The sequence below is a fragment of the Nerophis ophidion genome, linkage group LG07 (assembly GCF_033978795.1).
Source record: "Nerophis ophidion isolate RoL-2023_Sa linkage group LG07, RoL_Noph_v1.0, whole genome shotgun sequence".
Lineage (NCBI taxonomy): Eukaryota > Metazoa > Chordata > Actinopteri > Syngnathiformes > Syngnathidae > Nerophis > Nerophis ophidion.
This window is the reverse complement of record NC_084617.1, coordinates 71,777,921-71,795,492: the sequence shown is the minus strand read 5'-3', so window position 1 is coordinate 71,795,492 and position 17,572 is coordinate 71,777,921. Positions and strand designations below refer to the sequence as shown.

General features: G+C 43.6%; 1 protein-coding gene across 1 annotated transcript in view; it reads left to right on the top strand.

The window, feature by feature from the left end:
* Positions 1 to 16,800, top strand: part of add2 (adducin 2 (beta)) — a 49,806-nt gene extending 33,006 nt beyond the window's left edge. The window contains 5 exon segments of the mRNA XM_061907062.1: positions 3,534 to 3,650; positions 3,715 to 3,801; positions 3,892 to 4,018; positions 8,493 to 8,555; positions 14,845 to 16,800. Of these exon segments, the coding sequence (XP_061763046.1) occupies positions 3,534 to 3,650; positions 3,715 to 3,801; positions 3,892 to 4,018; positions 8,493 to 8,555; positions 14,845 to 15,089 (639 nt within the window). The 3' untranslated portion in view covers positions 15,090 to 16,800.
* The last annotated feature ends 772 nt before the right edge of the window (positions 16,801 to 17,572 follow it).

Below are 17,572 nucleotides of genomic sequence, written 5' to 3'. Positions count from 1 at the left end.
TTATATAAGTTTTATAATGAAGGCAAGACATGATGTAAGTGGCTAGGTTAGTTGACTATACAAAAATTACTTTAAATTTTATATAAGTGTTATAGTGAAGGCAACACAAAATGTAGAGTAAGTGTCTGTATTAGCTTTATTAGCTTACTATCAAAATGACCTTCTAAGTCTTACATAAGTTTTAAAATGAAGGCAACACATGATGTAAGTGTCTGTATTAGCCTACTATCAAAATGGCTTTAAAAGTCTTATATAAGTGTTATAATGAAGGCAACACATGATGTAAGTGTCTATACTAGCTGTATTAGCCTACTATCAAAATGACTTTATAAGTCTTATATAAGTGTTATAATGAAGGCAAGACATGATGTAAGTGGCTAGGTTAGTCGACTATATAAAAATTACTTTAAATTTGATATAAGTGTTGTAGTGAAGGCAACACATAATGTAGAGTAAGTGTCTATATTAGCTTTATTAGCTTACTATCAGAATGACCTTCTAAGTCTTAAATAAGTGTTATAATGAAGGCAACACATGATGTAAGTGTCTATATTAGCCTACTATCAAAATGACTTTATAAGTCTTATATAAGTGTTATAATGAAGGCAAGACATGATGTAAGTGGCTAGGTTAGTCGACTATATAAAAATTACTTTAAATTTGATATAAGTGTTGTAGTGAAGGCAACACATAATGTAGAGTAAGTGTCTATATTAGCTTTATTAGCTTACTATCAGAATGACCTTCTAAGTCTTAAATAAGTGTTATAATGAAGGCAACACATGATGTAAGTGTCTATATTAGCCTACTATCAAAATGACTTTAAAAGTCTTATATAAGTGTTATAATGAAGACAACACATGATGTAAGTGTCTATATTAGCCTACTATCAAAATGACTTTAAAAGTCTTATATAAGTGTTATAATGAAGACAACACATGATATAAGTGGCTATATTAGCCTACTATCAAAATGACTTTAAAAGTCTTATATAAGTGTTATAATGAAGGCAACACATGATGTAAGTGTCTATATTAGCTATATTAGCCTACTATCAAAATGACTTCCATCCATCCATCCATTTTCGTACCGCATATTCCCTTTGGGGTCACAGGGGTCGCTGGTGCCTATCTCAGCTACAATCTGGCAGAAGGCAGAGTACACCCTGGACAAGTCGCCCATAAAAATGGCTTTAAAAGTCTTATATAAGTGTTATAATGAAGGCAAAACATGATGTAAGTGTCTATATTAGCCTACTATAAAAAAATACTTTAAAAGTCTTATTTAAGTGTTGTAGTGAAGGCAACACATAAAGTACAGTAAGTGTCTATATTAGCTATAATAGCCTACTATCAAAAATACTTTAAAAGTCTTATGTGTGTGTGTGAGTACTTTATTGATCCCTGGGGGAAATTCAGCAAATGTCGGATACATCAGATTGTAGGTGGGTTTATTTTGTACCCTTTCACTGTTTGTTGTATTTTTGTTGCGTTTCACTTGATTGTAAAATATGTCGATCGAAAGCGGGCGTGACATTTATATTTTGTCAATATTCAGTGTTTTATCGTTTATAGAAAAATGTCAAATTCCATTACATTTTTTTAAAGGCGGTCTGTCATAACGTTAATTAGCTTTCAATCAGACATTATTGTGAGGTTTTGTATTAGTGTTCCTAAAAATAGATACACCGGCCCCCAGACACATTTTTATCTCTAAATGTGGCCCCCGAGTCAAAAGAATTGCCCAGGCCTGGTTTACATCCTGGGTTCTCCCTCCCACCTCCCTGAAGGTCTCTGCATTGCAGAGAAGGCCACGTCTGAATCAGCTGCGACTGCTGCCCTCTGGTGGAGAAACGCAGTAACACCAAATACATTTTAAAGGCCTACTGAAATGAGATTTTCTTATTTAAACGGGGGATAGCAGGTCCATTCTATGTGTCATACTTGATCATTTCACAATATTGCCATATTTTTGCTGAAAGGATTTAGTAGAGAACATCGACGATAAAGTTCGCAACTTTTGGTGCTGATATAAAAACCTTGCCTTTACCGGAAGTAGCAGACGATGTGTGTCTGACGTCACGGGTTGTGGAGCTCCTCACATCTGAACATTGTTTACAATTATGGCCACCAGCAACGAGAGCGATTCGGACCGAGAAAGCGACGATTTCCCCATTAATTCGAGCGAGGATGAAAGATTTGTGGATGAGGAAAGTGAGAGTGAAGCACTAGGAAAAAAAAAGACTATACAGTGGGAGCGATTCAGATGTTATTAGACAAATTTGCTAGGATAATTCTGGAATATCCCTTATCTGCTTATTGTGTTACTAGTGTTTTAATGAGATTATATGGTCGTACCTGTACAACCTGAAGGTCAGGTTTCTTCAGCACCAGTCGACGGGTGGTGGCGATGCCCATCCCTGCCCTTCGCAAGGGACCCTCTTCGAAACACGATCTTTCGAAATGATCGCTGCATAATACACCGTACTTTGTGTGTGTGGTCCAATCCAACCGTTTTCGCTTGACCGCTCTGTTCCATAGTAAAGCTTCACCGTCATCTTTCGGGAATGTAAACAATGAAACACCGGCTGTGTTTGTGTTGCTAAAGCCGGCTGCAATACACCGCTTCCCACCTACAGCTTTCTTCTTTGACGTCTCCATTATTCATTCAAATTGCAAAAGATTCAGCAACACAGATGTCCAGAATAATGTGGAATTTTGCCATGAAAACAGACGACTTATAGCTGGGAACGATGCTGGATCAAAATGTCCTCTACAATGCGTGACGTCGCACGCACACGTCTTCATGGCGAGACGTTTCAGCAGGATATTTCGGCGGGAAATTTAAAATTGCAATTTAGTAAACCATCCCAGCCGTATTGGCATGTGTTGCAATGTTAAGATTTCGTCAAGGGACCCTCTTCAAAACACGATCTTTCGAAATGACCGCTGCATAATACACTGTACTTTGTGTGTGTGATCCAGTCCAACCGTGTTCGCTTGACCGCTCTGTTCCATAGTAAAGCTTCACCGTCATCTTTCGGGAGTGTAAACAATTAAACACCGGCTGTGTTTGTGTTGCTAAAGCCGGCCGCAATACACCGCTTCCCACCTACAGCTTTCTTCTTTGATGTCTCCATTTTTCATTGAACAAAATGCAAAAGATTCAGTAACACAGATGTCCTTAATACTGTGGAATTTTGCCATGAAAACAGACAACTTATAGCTGGGAACGATGCTGGATCAAAATGTCGTCGCGCGCACACGTCTTCATCCCAAGACGTTTCAGCAGGATATTTCGGCGGGAAATTTAAAATTGCAATTTAGTAAACTAACCCAGCCGTATTGGCATGTGTTGCAATGTTAATATTTCCTCATTGATGTATAAACTATCAGACTGCGTGGTCGGTAGTAGTGGCTTTCAGTAGGCCTTTAACTCGTCAATCTGTGTGATAAAATAGTAAAGAGAACATTATTAACAATGGAGTGCTTCTTCTTGGTACAATACCTTCAACTGCTGTGTGTCCTCCTCAGTGGATGAAGGCCGAAGAGGTGACACAAGCTGGCGGTACGTCCATGAAGATGGAGAACTCAAACCAGTTCGTCCCTCTGTTTACCAACCCCCGAGAGGTGATCGAGACCCGGAATAAGGTAACCTCCGGTCGTCCTTTTCTGCGAATTGTACACAGCGTGTTGATGATGAAGTCCTCTCCAGATCCGACAGCAGAATCGCCAGGACATGAAGACCGCAGGCCCACAGTCTCAAGTCCTGGCTAGTGTAATTACAGATGATAGTCCTCCGGTAAAAAAAAAAAATGCGACGTTTGTACTTATTTTCTCCTGGCAGATCGTTTTAGGAGCTTTGTTTTTTGGTTTTTTTTGTATCCATTAGTCTCCGGTCACGCCGCCCCAAGTCCCGCCGGAACCTGAAACTCCCAACCCCTTTAACCAGCTGACCGACCAGGAACTGGAGGAGTACCGGAAAGAAGTGCAGAAGAAACAGGACGTTGGGACCAATGGTACGACTCACTCAGACTTTTTGAACGTTTCTTCTTCTAAGCCCGTGGTCCTTCATTATCCAAGGGACAGAAACACAATATCAGTTATAGAGGTGATCGATAAAATCATCGGCCGATAAATGCTTTAAAATGTAACATCGGAAATTATCGGTATAGGTTTCAAAAAGTTAAATTTATGACTTTTTCAAATGCCGGAGTGGTACACGGACGTATGGAGACGTACAGAGCGCCAGTAAACATTAAAGGCAGTGCCTTTGCGTGCCGGCCCAATCACGATATCTACGGCTTTTCACACACACAAGTGAATGCAACACATACTTGGTCAACAGCCATACAGGTCACACTGAGGGTGGCCGTCTAAACAACTTTAACACTGAGGGAGACCCAACTGCTCTGTACTTCTCCCTACGTCCGTGTACCACTCCGGCGTTTTTAAAAAGTCGTACATTTTACTTTTGGTAACCGATACCGATCATTTCCGATATTACATTTTGAAGCATTTATCAGCCGATAATATCGGCAGTCTGATATTATCGGACATCTCCAATCATAATGTAAGTTAATTATGTAGTAAAAAAACAAAATATTCTGTGGTACGTACACGAGAAACTCGTTGGTAAATGAGAATAAAGCTAAAGATAAAATATAGTGTAAAAATGCACACCAATCGTCGGAAATCTAGTTTTGATTTTTTTACATTTTATTTTGGGGTTGGCTGTCATCATAACACAGTCATCACACAAGTTAATACATTGAATTATTTACATTATTTACAATCGGGAGGTGGGATGTGGAGGGGGGTAGGTTTGGTTGATATCAGCACTTCAGTCATCAACAATTGCATCATCTGAGAAATGGACATCAAAACAATGTAAGTCTGACTTGGTAGGATATGTACAGCAAGCAGTGGATCAGAAAGCATAAGAACAAGTATATACATTTGATTATTTACAATCCGAGAAGGGTGTTGGTTTAGGGTTGAAGTTGCCTGGAGGTGTTCTTTGAGTGCGGTTTTGAAGTACTTTCTTTTACACCTGTTGGGAGTTCATTCCATATTGATGTGGCATAGAAAGAGAATGAGTTAAGACCTTCATTAAATCGGAATATGGGTTTATTGTGGTTTGTGGAGCTCCCCCTAGTGTTGTGGTTATGGCGTTCACTTACGTTCTGGAAGTAGTTTGACATGTGCTTCGGTATCAGGGAGGTGTAGCGGATTTTATAGACCAGGCTCAGTGCAAGTTGTTTTACTCTGTCCTCCACCCTGAGCCAGCCCACTTTGGAGAAGTGGGTAGGAGTGAGGTGTGATCTGGGGAGGAGGTCTAGAAGTAACCCGACTAGCTTATTCTGGGATGTTTGGATCTGCAAGCGTAATCGAAAAAGGGTTGAATGAGAGTTCCAGCTAGAATCTTCAAGGTGCTTTTGCTGACCAGAGAGGAGATTATGTAGAGAGATATCGTTCGTTGGTTGACCTTTTTGATTACCTTGGTTGCCATTTCATCACAGGAAAGATTGGCATCTAGAATGGAACCTAGGTAGGTGACCTCATCCTTCCTGTTGATAACAATGTCACCCACTTTAATAGTGAAGTCATCGACTTTCCTAAGGTTTATGTGGGACCTAACCTTTGTTAGATCGAAATCTTGGTTTAACGTGGTTAAAAGGTAAAGTTAACTTTAAAGTAACTTTAACTTTGTGGAGCTCCCCTGGTGTTGTGGTTATGGCGGTCATTTACGTTCTGGAAGTAGTTTGACATGTGCTTCGGTATCAGGGAGGTGTAGCGGATTTTATAGACCAGGCTCAGTGCAAGTTGTTTTACTCTGTCCTCCACCCTGAGCCAGCCCACTTTGGAGAAGTGGGTAGGAGTGAGGTGTGATCTGGGGTGGAGGTTTAGAAGTAACCGGACTAACTTGTTCTGGGATGTTTGGAGTCTAAGTTTGAGGGTTTTGGAGCTGCAAGCGTAATCGAAAAAGGGTTGAATGAGAGTTCCCGCTAGAATCTTCAAGGTGCTTTTGCTGACCAGAGAGGAGATTCTGTAGAGAAATCTCGTTCCTTGGTTGACCTTTTTGATTACCTTGGTTGCCATTTCATCACAGGAAAGATTGGCCTCTAGAATGGAACCTAGGTAGGTGACCTCATCTTTCCTGTTGATAACAATGTCACCCACTTTAATAGTGAAGTCATCGACTTTCCTAAGGTTTATGTGGGACCTAACCTTTGTTAGATCGGAATCTGGGTTTAACGTGGTTTGTGGAGCTCCCCCTAGTGTTGTGGTTATGGCGGTCATTTACGTTCTGGAAGTAGTTTGACATGTACTTCGGTATCAGGGAGGTGTAGCGGATTTTATAGACCAGGCTCAGTTTAAGTTGTTTTACTCTGTCCTCCACCCTGAGCCAGCCCACTTTGGAGAAGTGGGTAGGAGTGAGGTGTGATCTGGGGTGGAGGTCTAGAAGTAACCGGACTAACTTGTTCTGGGATGTTTGGAGTCTAGGTTTGAGGGTTTTGGAGCTGCAAGGGTAATCGAAAAAGGGTTGAATGAGTAATCCAGCTAGAATCTTCAAGGTGCTTTTGCTGACCAAAGAGGAGATTCTGTAGAGAAATCTCGTTCGTTGGTTGACCTTTTTGATTACCTTGGTTGCCATTTTATCACAGGAAAGATTGGCCTCTAGAATGGAACCTAGGTAGGTGACCTCATATTTCCTGGTGATAACAATGTCACCCACTTTAATAGTGAAGTCACTGACTTTCCTAAGGTCTATGTGGGACCTTACCTTTGTTAGATCGGAATCTGGGTTTAACGTGGTTTGTGGAGCTCTCCCTAGTGTTGTGGTTATGGCGGTCATTTACGTTCTGGAAGTAGTTTGACATGTACTTCGGTATCAGGGAGGTGTAGCGGATTTTATAGACCAGGCTCAGTTTAAGTTGTTTTACTCTGTCCTCCACCCTGAGCCAGCCCACTTTGGAGAAGTGGGTAGGAGTGAGGTGTGATCTGGGGTGGAGGTCTAGAAGTAACCGGACTAACTTGTCCTGGGATATTTGGAGTCTAGATTTGAGGGTTTTGGAGCTGCAAGCGTAATCGAAAAAGGGTTGAATGAGAGTTCCAGCTAGAATCTTCAAGGTGCTTTTGCTGACCAGAGAGGAGATTCTGTAGAGAAATCTCGTTTGTTGGTTGACCTTTTTGTTTACCTTGGTTGCCATTTTATCACAGGAAAGATTGGCCTCTAGAATGGAACCTGGGTAGGTGATCTCACCTTTCCTGGTGATAACAATGTCACCCACTTTAATAGTGAAGTCACTGACTTTCCTAAGGTTTATGTGGGACCTAACCTTTGTTAGATCGAAATCTTGGTTTAACGTGGTTAAAAGGTAAAGTTAACTTTAAAGTAACTTTAACTTTGTGGAGCTCCCCTGGTGTTGTGGTTATGGCGGTCATTCACGTTAAGGAAGTAGTTTGACATGTACTTTGGTGTCAGGGAGGTGTAGCGGGTTTTATACACCAGGCTCAGTGCAAGTTGTTTTACTCTGTCCTCCACCCTGAGCCAGCCCACTTTGGAGAAGTGGGTAGGAGTGAGGTGTGATCTGGGGAGGATGTCTAGAAGTAACCCGACTAGCTTGTTCTGGGATGTTTGGAGTCTAGATTTGAGGGTTTTGGAGCTGCAAGCGTAATCGAAAAAGGGTTGAATGAGGGTTCCCGCTAGAATCTTCAAGGTGCTTTTGCTGACCAGAGAGGAGATTCTGTTGAGAAATCTCGTTCCTTGGTTGACCTTTTTGATTACCTTGGTTGCCATTTTATCACAGGAAAGATTGGCCTCTAGAATGGAACCTAGGTAGGTGACTTCATCCTTCCTGGTGATAACAATGTCACCCACTTTAATAGTGAAGTCACTGACTTTCCTAAGGTTGGTGTGGAACCCAAATAGGATGGATTCCGTTTTGCCCAAGTGTATGGATAGCTTGTTGTCAGCGAGCCAGGTGCAAAGTCTACAGAGTTCGACACTGAGGATTCTTTCCACCTGTGACTTGTCCTTGCCGGATACCAACAGGCCCGGGTCATCCGGAAAGAGGAACAATTTACAGTCGCATGTCGTTTACGTATATTAGGAACAGTAAAAGCCCTAATATACTGCCTTGGAGGACTCCACAGCTTACTGGGAGTGGGGGGGACTCGGTGTTGTTTACCTGTTTACAGAAGGAAGGAAATGGAGATCTGCAATATTCCTGTTGGTACTAACTCTAATAATGGACCGCTATGAAAGTTCATATCTCATCTTCTTTTGGGACAATAACTGTGATGTTTTGTATCCTTCTTGCATGCATTTCATCTTATATTCTTATTCATTTCTAATATTTAATACTCTCAGCCTGTGCACACTAATCATTATGGATGTCCACCCTTACTTTAATGATCGTCTTGGCCTCTCAGCTGCACAACGAAGCACTATTTTAAGTCTTTCTGCATCTCTAACTGTGTTTTTAGGGGAGGAGGTGGCAATTGAGACTTCCCCTGCTACCTCCCCCACGAACCAGCCTCCCATCACAGGTGAGGCTTAGCCATGCACTCACTGCCTGCCTCGCATGGCATGCACAGCAGCTTTGGTCGGCATCAACCAGTCCGATTGATGTTCAACCCTCTAACGCTTCCCATGCTCACTGACAGCCCTGTTACTCCCTCTCGTAATAATCCTCATTCAAGATAAATAAAGCACGGGGTTGTGCGTGGACATATTTTAGGGAGATAATGTATGAAGCAAATGGGGATGTGTATGCAAAGCAAACTAGTACACTCATGCTATTGCTTGGATTTTACCGACCCACATCCCGCTCAGTAAATGTAGATGGTGGTCAAGCTTGGTTTGTTCTCAATGGGTACTAGGTTTTAATTGATTGATTGATTGATTGAAACTTTTATTAGTAGATTGCAAAGTACAGTACATATTCCGTACAATTGACCACTAAATGGTAACAGTTTTTCAACTAGTTTAAGTCGGGGTCCACGTTAATCAATTCATTGCAACTAAACCATAACACCATTTACCCTTTCTGGAAGAAAAAAGTACCCTGCACTTGTGTTGTTTTCGGCTGTACAAATCGTTCAAATTGCGAAAAGGGTAGACATTTCTTCAGACTTCCTCGAGAGGTAATCAAAAAGGGCGGAAGAGTGCAAGATTTTAAGAAACGATGACGAGAAAAAGAGCTCATACTCCGGTCTGAGGGAGCAAAGTCGAAGAATGCATTAGTTTGCAGTGCCATCCGTCCATCCAAGGTCTGATCGCGGGGGGCAGCCGCCTAAGGAGGGATTCCCAGACTTCCCTCTCCCCAGCCACTTCGTCCAGCTTTCCCGGGGGATCCCGATGCGTTCCCAGGCCAGTCGGGAGATATAGTCTTCCCAACGTGTCCTGGGTCTTCACCGTTGCCTCCTACCGGTCGGACGTGACCTAAACACCTCCCTAGGGAGGCATTCGGGTGGCATCCTGACCAGATGCCCGAACCACCTCATCTGGCTCCTCTCGATGTGGAGGAGCAGTGGCTTTAATTTGAGTTCCTCCCGGATGGCAGAGCTTCTCACCCTATCTCTAAGGGAGAGCCTCGCCACCCGGCGGAGGAAACTCATTTCGGTTGCTTGTACCCGTGATCTTGTCCTTTCGGTCATAACCCAAAGCTCATAGGTGAGGATGGGAACGTAGATCGAACGGTAAATTGAGAGCTTTGCCTTCCGGCTCAGCTCCTTCTTCACCACAACGGATCGATACGGCGTCTGCATTACTGAAGACGCCGCACCGATCCGCCTGTCGATCGCACCATCCAGTCTTCCCCCACTTGTGAACAAGACTCCAAGGTACTTGAACTCCTCTACTTGGGGCAGGGTCTCCTCCCCAACCCAGAGATGGCATTCCACCCTTTTCTGGGTGAGAACCATGGACTCGGACTTGGAGGTGCTGATTCTCATCCCAGTCGCTTCACACTCGGCTGCGAACCGATCCAGTGAGTGCTGAAGATCCTGGCCAGATGAAGGCATCAGGACCACATCATCTGCAAAAAGCAGAGACCTAATCCTGCAGCCACCAAACCGGATCCCCTCAACGCCTTGACTGCGCCTAGAAATTCTGTCCATAAAAGTTATGAACAGAATCGGTGACAAACCAAAGGGCATTCCAGAGTACTGGAGCCCAAATAGAAATTGCTCTACAGCCCGCAGATTTTGTTTGGGCTCTGGGAATCACTAATGAGCCGGAGTTCTTAGAACATAGATTTATGGTCGGAAGTCATAAATCTTAAGTGCACAGGAAGCCAGTGCAGAGGAGCCAGTATAAACGTAATATGATTAACTTTACTGTCCTTGTCAAAAATTAAGGGGGGTGTTGAGGTGGGGGGTAAGGGCGGTCTATATATTTTCAAGTATTTCTTATATACTGTATGTATAAATAATCCGTTCATGAATGAGTATAATCCTTCGGCCACCGTGATCTACAAAATTTTCAGGCAGCACACCCCTTCCCCTTCGAGCTGTCCTGGATGAACTGAAATTATTTTTTCCAATCATTTTGGAACTTGTAAGCATACTTCTTCTTACTCGTCGTCGCCATGTCTCTTCTTCGTTCTTCTGCTCCGTCTCCGTTATGTTTTTGGACATTACTACTTGCCGTAGTTTTGAAGCAATGCATGATGGGAATCCGGATGTTGTGTGGTCAGTGTATTAACGTGCCGGCTGGAATAAACACACGCTGAGAAATAGCTCCGTGCCTGCCTACTTTATGGGTTATAGATAAACCTATGGATGACGGAGACTTATATAATAGTCTCCTTTTCAGGTAAGAGAGGGGACCTTTAAGGCACGCCCCCAATATTGTTGTGCGGGTGGAAATCGGTAGAAATTCAGGAGAATGGTTTCCCTGAGAGATTTTCGGGAGGGGCACTGAAATTCGGGAGTCTCCCGGGAAAATTGGAAGGGTTGGCAAGTATGCACGAGAGTCTGTTGAAATAAAAGTGTTTCTCGCCTTCCTGTCGGTCATTTTTTCTTAATAATGATCTGGCAGCAGCCAACGTCATCTCACAAGACCCTCGGGTGCTGTGAATGTCGATCAAGTGACGAAGGTGACGTCTTGGTGAAGATTGATGATCGCTCATTTTTAGGTCCATTTTTTTTTTTTAATGCCTGGCCGATTGTAGCTGAGATAGGCGCCAGTGCCCCCCGCCACCCCAAAAGGGAATAAGTGGTAGAAAATGGATGGATGGATGCCTGGCTGGGGATGGTCTGACACACCCTCCGCCATCGACCGCTAGTTCGCGATCGACGTAATGAGCAAGGCTACATGTATTGTTACTTTTTAAGCCCTATGCGGCCCCCAAGTCAAAAAGTTTGGAAACCCCCGAACTAACTCGAGGTTCTTTGTTTGATTCTTTGTTTGATTCTTTTTTTTGAACAATCGCGGTCGAACAGACTTGTTTGGTACAATGTTGGGCCGTACGATAACAGAGGCGGATTTCAAAAACTTTCACAAATCTGCAGCCTCGTCATTCTGACCTGAAAATGGAGCTTTGCAGACCCATTGATGGTTAAAGTGAAGGGTGTTAACCCGAGGAAAACGTCGACCCTGAAGGGAACGTCCGCCCTGTGCTCCTCGAATAAAGTCTGCACCGGAGCAGAACAGCAGGACAGGTGTAACAACTACATTATTACCTGTCACTATTTAAACTCCTAGTGCAGAACTGAATTCTTATTATTTCAATATTTACCTAAGTGTGAAGCAATGGTGGCAATGCTAATCGTCACATTTGGCGAGGCGTGTTTTAAAGCAACATTTGAACCGCGTTGCTTCCTTGTTTAAAGCCTCACCTTTATCATGAAACATTTAATTCAATGTCAATAAAGCTTTCTATTCCATTCTAACCTAGTTCTAGATTATGGCGGGCTTTATCTAATATGTAAAATAATTGTAAACTGTTATTTGATTGCAGTGGTAAAATCCTATGCACATTTTAATTTTTATTCCAATATGTTATATTTGTTTGAACAATCACGGTCGAACAGACTTGTTTGGTACAATGTTGGGCCGTACGATAACAGGCGGACTCTAAAAACCAGGACAATCCAGTTGGTGTGGCGTTTGTATTCCTGCTGCTTACTGCTCACAAAAGGGAGTAATATGGAGTGTCAGCTTTTAGGTGCTGGCTGTCTGCAAGATGTTTTTATGTTGTTTTGCTTAAAAGGCTTTTTGACTTGTCATGCTTTTAACCATGCACAGACCAATATTGGATTAGATTTAAATAACGCTTTTCCCGACTTTTAAACCAGCTTGTGCAGCATCCGAACCCCAATGTTAGCTTCCAGCTACAACTTCTGTCAGAATGTCACATTTTTATCGATATTTGAGTCGATCCATCTGTCTCTGTACCCACTGTATCTTGTGTCCCTCTGTGTCTGTCTGTCCTTTTCTGTGTTACTCCACATTGACCCGTAGGGCACACACCTGGTGCTTTGGTCTTATCCCACTAGTAAGTACAGAAACAGTACACAACTCACATGAAGACCGCATGCTCATCTGCAGTTCAGCCATTTAGGCTTCATAGCTCCACCCATTTCATGCTCTGAACCTAATTGCTAAAACCCTTTCTTTTTAACCCTCTGAGCAGGGGATGCAAAGAAAGACAGTTAGCGGCAGCATGTAGATGTTGAATAATGCAGGGCCAAGAACCGAACCCAGTGGAACTCCACACGTTACCTTAATTAACGTAGTCCGAGTTCACATTGTTATAGAGACGCACTGCATCTTGTCAGTAAGACAGGAGTTAAACCAAATCAAAGGCTAAGACTGACAACATATTTTAATACGTGCTAATAGAATGTTATGATCGGCAGTATCAAAAGCTGATATCAAGTGGCAACAACACGGATGACGCATCTGCATTCATAGTTGGCAATAGATCATTGGTCACTTTTGCGAGGGCTGTCTCCGTAGAGTGATTTGCCTTGAAACCAGACTGAAAGGGTTCACAGAGATTGTTAGACGCTTAGTGTTCATTTAGCTGGATTTTCGAGATAAAGGGAAGGTGGTTTACCATGAGTTCAGAATCGAGGTTAGGTCTTTTAAGCAGAGGGTGAATAACCTCTTCTTTGAATGCTAGGGCAACAGTACCAGAGGAAAGTGACAAGTTATTAATATTTAGCACTGATAGTCCTAATAGTACAAACAGCTCCTTGATAAGTTTCCCATAAAGTGGGTCAAGTAAACGTGTGGTTTATTTTGTCCCATTTATGAGGCGCCGGAGTTCCTCTAATGTTTAATCTGCAAAAAGAGAGAGGTTATTCTGGAGCCGTCATACATACTTTCGTATCTGAGTTAATAGAACTAGAACCCAATTGGAGCTGGAACGCGCTGAGTTAAATATTAGCTCCGTAGAGTGATTTGCCTTGAAACCAGACTGAAAGGGTTCACAGAGATTTTTGACGCTTAGTGTTCATTTAGCTGGATTTTCAAGATAAAGGGAAGGTGGGACACCGGCCGGTAGTTTACCACGAGGTCAGAATCGAGGTTAGCTCTTTTAAGCAGAGGGTGAATAACCTCTTTTTTGAATGCTTGGGGAACAGTACCAGAGGAAAGTGATAAGTTATTATTTAGCACTGATAGTCCTAATAGTACAAACAGCTCCTTGATAAGTTTCCCATGAAGTGGGTCAAGTAAACGTGTGGTTTGTTTTGTCCCATTTACGAGGCGCCGGAGTTCCTCTAATGTTTAATCTTCAAAAAGAGAGGGGTTATTTCGGAGCCGTCGTACATATGTTCGTATCTGAGTTAATAGAACTAGAACCCAATTGGAGCTGGAACGCGCTGAGTTAAATATTAGCTCCGTAGGGTGATTTGCCTTGAAACCAGACCGAACGGGTTCACAGAGATTGTTAGACGCTTCGTGTTCATCTAGCTGGATTTTCGAGATGAAGGGAAGGTGGGACACCGGCCGGTAGTTTACTACGAGGTCAGAATCGAGGTTAGGTCTTTTAAGCGTAGGGTGAATACCCTCTTTTTTGAATGGTTGGGGAACAGTACCAGAGGAAAGTGATATGTTATTAATATTTAGCACTGATAGTCCAAATAGTACAAACAGTTCCTTGATAAGTTTCTCATAAAGTGGGTCAAGTAAACGTATGGTTTGTTTTGTCCCATTTACGAGGCGCAGGAGTTCCTCTAATGTTTAATCTTCAAAAAAAAGAGGGGTTATTTCGGAGCCGTCGTACATACGTTCGTATCTGAGTCAATAGAACTAGAACCCAATTGGAGCTGGAACGCGCTGTTAAATATTAGCTCCGTAGAGTGATTTGCCTTGAAACCAGACTGAAAGGGTTCACAGAGATTGTTAGACGCTTAGTGTTCATTTAGCTGGATTTTCGAGATAAAGGGAAGGTGGTTTACCATGAGGTCAGAATCGAGGTTAGTTCTTTTAAGCAGATGGTGAATACCCTCTTTTTTGAATGCTAGGGCAACAGTACCAGAGGAAAGTGATATGTTCTTAATACTTAGCACTGAGAGTCCTATTAGTACAAACAGCTTATTGATAAGTTTCCCACGTGTTGTTTGTTTCGTCTCACTTACGAGATGCGGGAGTTCCTCTAATGTTATTTCTTCAAAAAGACAGAGGTTATTTCGGAGCCGTCGTACATACTTTCGTATCTGAGTTAACAGAACTTTAACCTCCTTTCTAATGAGTCAAATTTTCTTCGTATTTGCACGAAGTCATCAGCCGAGTGGGTGGAGCTACTGGGAGAAGTCTCTTGTTAGGTTAGCCACGCTACTGTATTAAAGAAATATTTAATGTATTAATATGTCCTCTGAGCAGGGGATGCAAAGACAGACACTCCGGTCATTCAGAACGGAGGGGAAGAGGAAAAGCAGACGACGGAAGAGCTGGAGAAAAGCATGAAGGCCCTTTCCACCAATGACACCGCCGCCCCGCCCGCCAAACCACAGGGCGGGACCCCCGAGGGCTCGCCGTCAAAGTCGCCGTCGAAGAAGAAAAAGAAGTTCAAGCCGCCGTCGTTCCTGAAGAAGAGCAAGAAACAGAAGGAGAAAGTAGAAACCTGAGCTGTTTTTTTGTGTGTAAAATAGTAACAGACCGGTGGGGGTGACTGCTTTTCCAACACAGTAACAACGCCAATGACGGACTTGGTGGTCCGACAGATGGTCACACTTTTACACTTTGGTTCAAAGGGGACAAAACCCCCAACCTCTCATTTTCACCTCACTTCTCAACACTTTCTCATTTCTTTCTGTCACCATGACTCAAAACGCCAATGAGTCTCCACTTTGCATATTGGAGTCAAGAACTGTTCTGAAGATATCCTCCTGAAGACCAGCGTCCTCTGTAGTGATCATTTATCTTTTGCATAACAGGGCTGTCCGTTTCTCTAAAACGTGTATCTTTGAAGAAATAGACCAAAAAAACGAATATCTACGGCAGAGGACGCTGTCACGAGACTCGTTTCCAGTGAGGGTTGGACTCCGCCAAGGCTGTCCTTTGTCACCGATTCTGTTCGTAACTTTTATGGACAGAATTTCTAGGCGCAGTCAAGGCGTTAAGGGGTTCCGGTTTGGTGGCCGCAGGATTAGGTCTCTGCTTTTTGCAGATGATGTGGTCCTGATGGCTTCATCTGGCCAAGATCTTCAGCTCTCACTGGATCGGTTCGCAGCCGAGTGTGAAGCGAATCAGCACCTCCAAGCCCGAGTCTATGGTTCTCGCCCGGAAAAGGGTGGAGTGCCATCTCCGGGTTGGGGAGGAGATCTTGCCCTAAGTGGAGGAGTTCAAGTACTTTGGAGTCTTGTTCAAGAGTGGATCGTGAGATCGACAGGCGGATCGGTGCGGCGTCTTCAGTAATGCGGACGTTGTATCGATTCATTGTGGTGAAGAAGGAGCTGAGCCGGAAGGCAAAGCTCTCAATTTACCGGTCGATCTACGTTGCCATCCTCACCTATGGTCATGAGCTTTGGGTCATGACCGAAAGGACAAGATCACGGGTACAAGCGGCCCGAATGAGTTTGGGTCTCTCCCTTAGAGATAGGGTGAGAAGCTCTGCCATCCTGGTGGAACTCAAAGTAAAGCCGCTGCTCCTCCACATGGAGAGGAGCCAGATGAGGTTGTTCGGGCATCTGGTCAGGATGCCACCCGAACGCTTCCCTAGGGAGGTGTTTAGGGCACATCCGACCGGTAGGAGGCCACGGGGAAGACCCAGGACACGTTGGGAAGACTATGTCTCCCGGCTGGCCTGGGAACGCCTCGGGATCCCCCGGGAAGAGCTGGACAAAGAGAGGGAAGTCTGGGCTTCCCTGCTTAGGCTGTTGCCCCCGGGACTCGACCTCGGATAAGCGGAAGAAGATGGATGGAGAGGACGCTGGGTCTCAGGAGGATCTACACAAAATGTACACAAATGCAGCTTTTTAATTCCCTAAAATAGTTCACCCTTCATCCCCGTATACAACAATGTAAATGTGATCGTAGCATCTAATGGTTTAGCTATAAGTATCACCTTGATGTCGCAGGTATACTAATGTACTGATAGCTACTGATTGTGCTCTGAATGCTGTTTATTGTAAATCAAGCCGACGATCGATGTTATTAAAGCAAGAAAAAAAAACAGACCAAAGCTGGCAAAATCGTAAAAAAAAAGTGGGTATCGATAAAATATGTTTGTAACTGCAGCTTGAAGACTTGTATATATATACTGAAGGCACTCATCAGTCCACATGTTCCATTTACCTGCAGTACAAGCCAGAGGTTTGGACACACCTTCTCATTCAATGTGTTTGTCTTTATTTTCATGACTATTTATATTGTAGTTTGTCACATCAAAACTAGCAATGAACACATGTGGAGTTATGTACTTAAGAAAGAAAGGTGAAATAACTGAAAACATGTTTTGTATTCCATTTATCCATCCATTTTCTACCGCTTGTCCCCTTCAAGGTTGCAGGGGGGCGCTGGATCCTATTTCAGCTACAATCGGGCGGAAGGCGGCGTACACCCTGGACAAGTCGCCATCTCATCGCAGTGTTTTATATTCTATCCATTCATCCATCCATTTCCTACCGCTTATTGTCTTTGGGGGCGCTGGAGCCTATCTCAGCTACAATCGGGCGGAAGGCGGTGTACACCCTGGACAAGTCGCTATCTCATCGCAGTGTTTTATATTCTATCCATCCATTTTCTACCGCTTATTCTCTTTGGGGTCGCTGGAGCCTATCTCAGCTACAATCGGGCGGAAGGCGGCGTACACCCTGGACAAGTCGCCATCTCATCGCAGTGTTTTATATTCTATCCATTCATCCATCCATCCATTTCCTACCGCTTATTGTCTTTGGGGGCGCTGGAGCCTATCTCAGCTACAATTGGGCGGAAGGCGGGGTTCACCCTGGACAAGTCGCCATCTCATCGCAGTGTTTTATATTCTATCCATCCATCCATCCATTTTTTACCGCTTATTGTCTTTGGGGGCGCTGGAGCCTATCTCAGCTACAATCGGGCGGAAGGCGGTGTTCACCCTGGATAAGTCGCCATCTCATCGCAGTGTTTT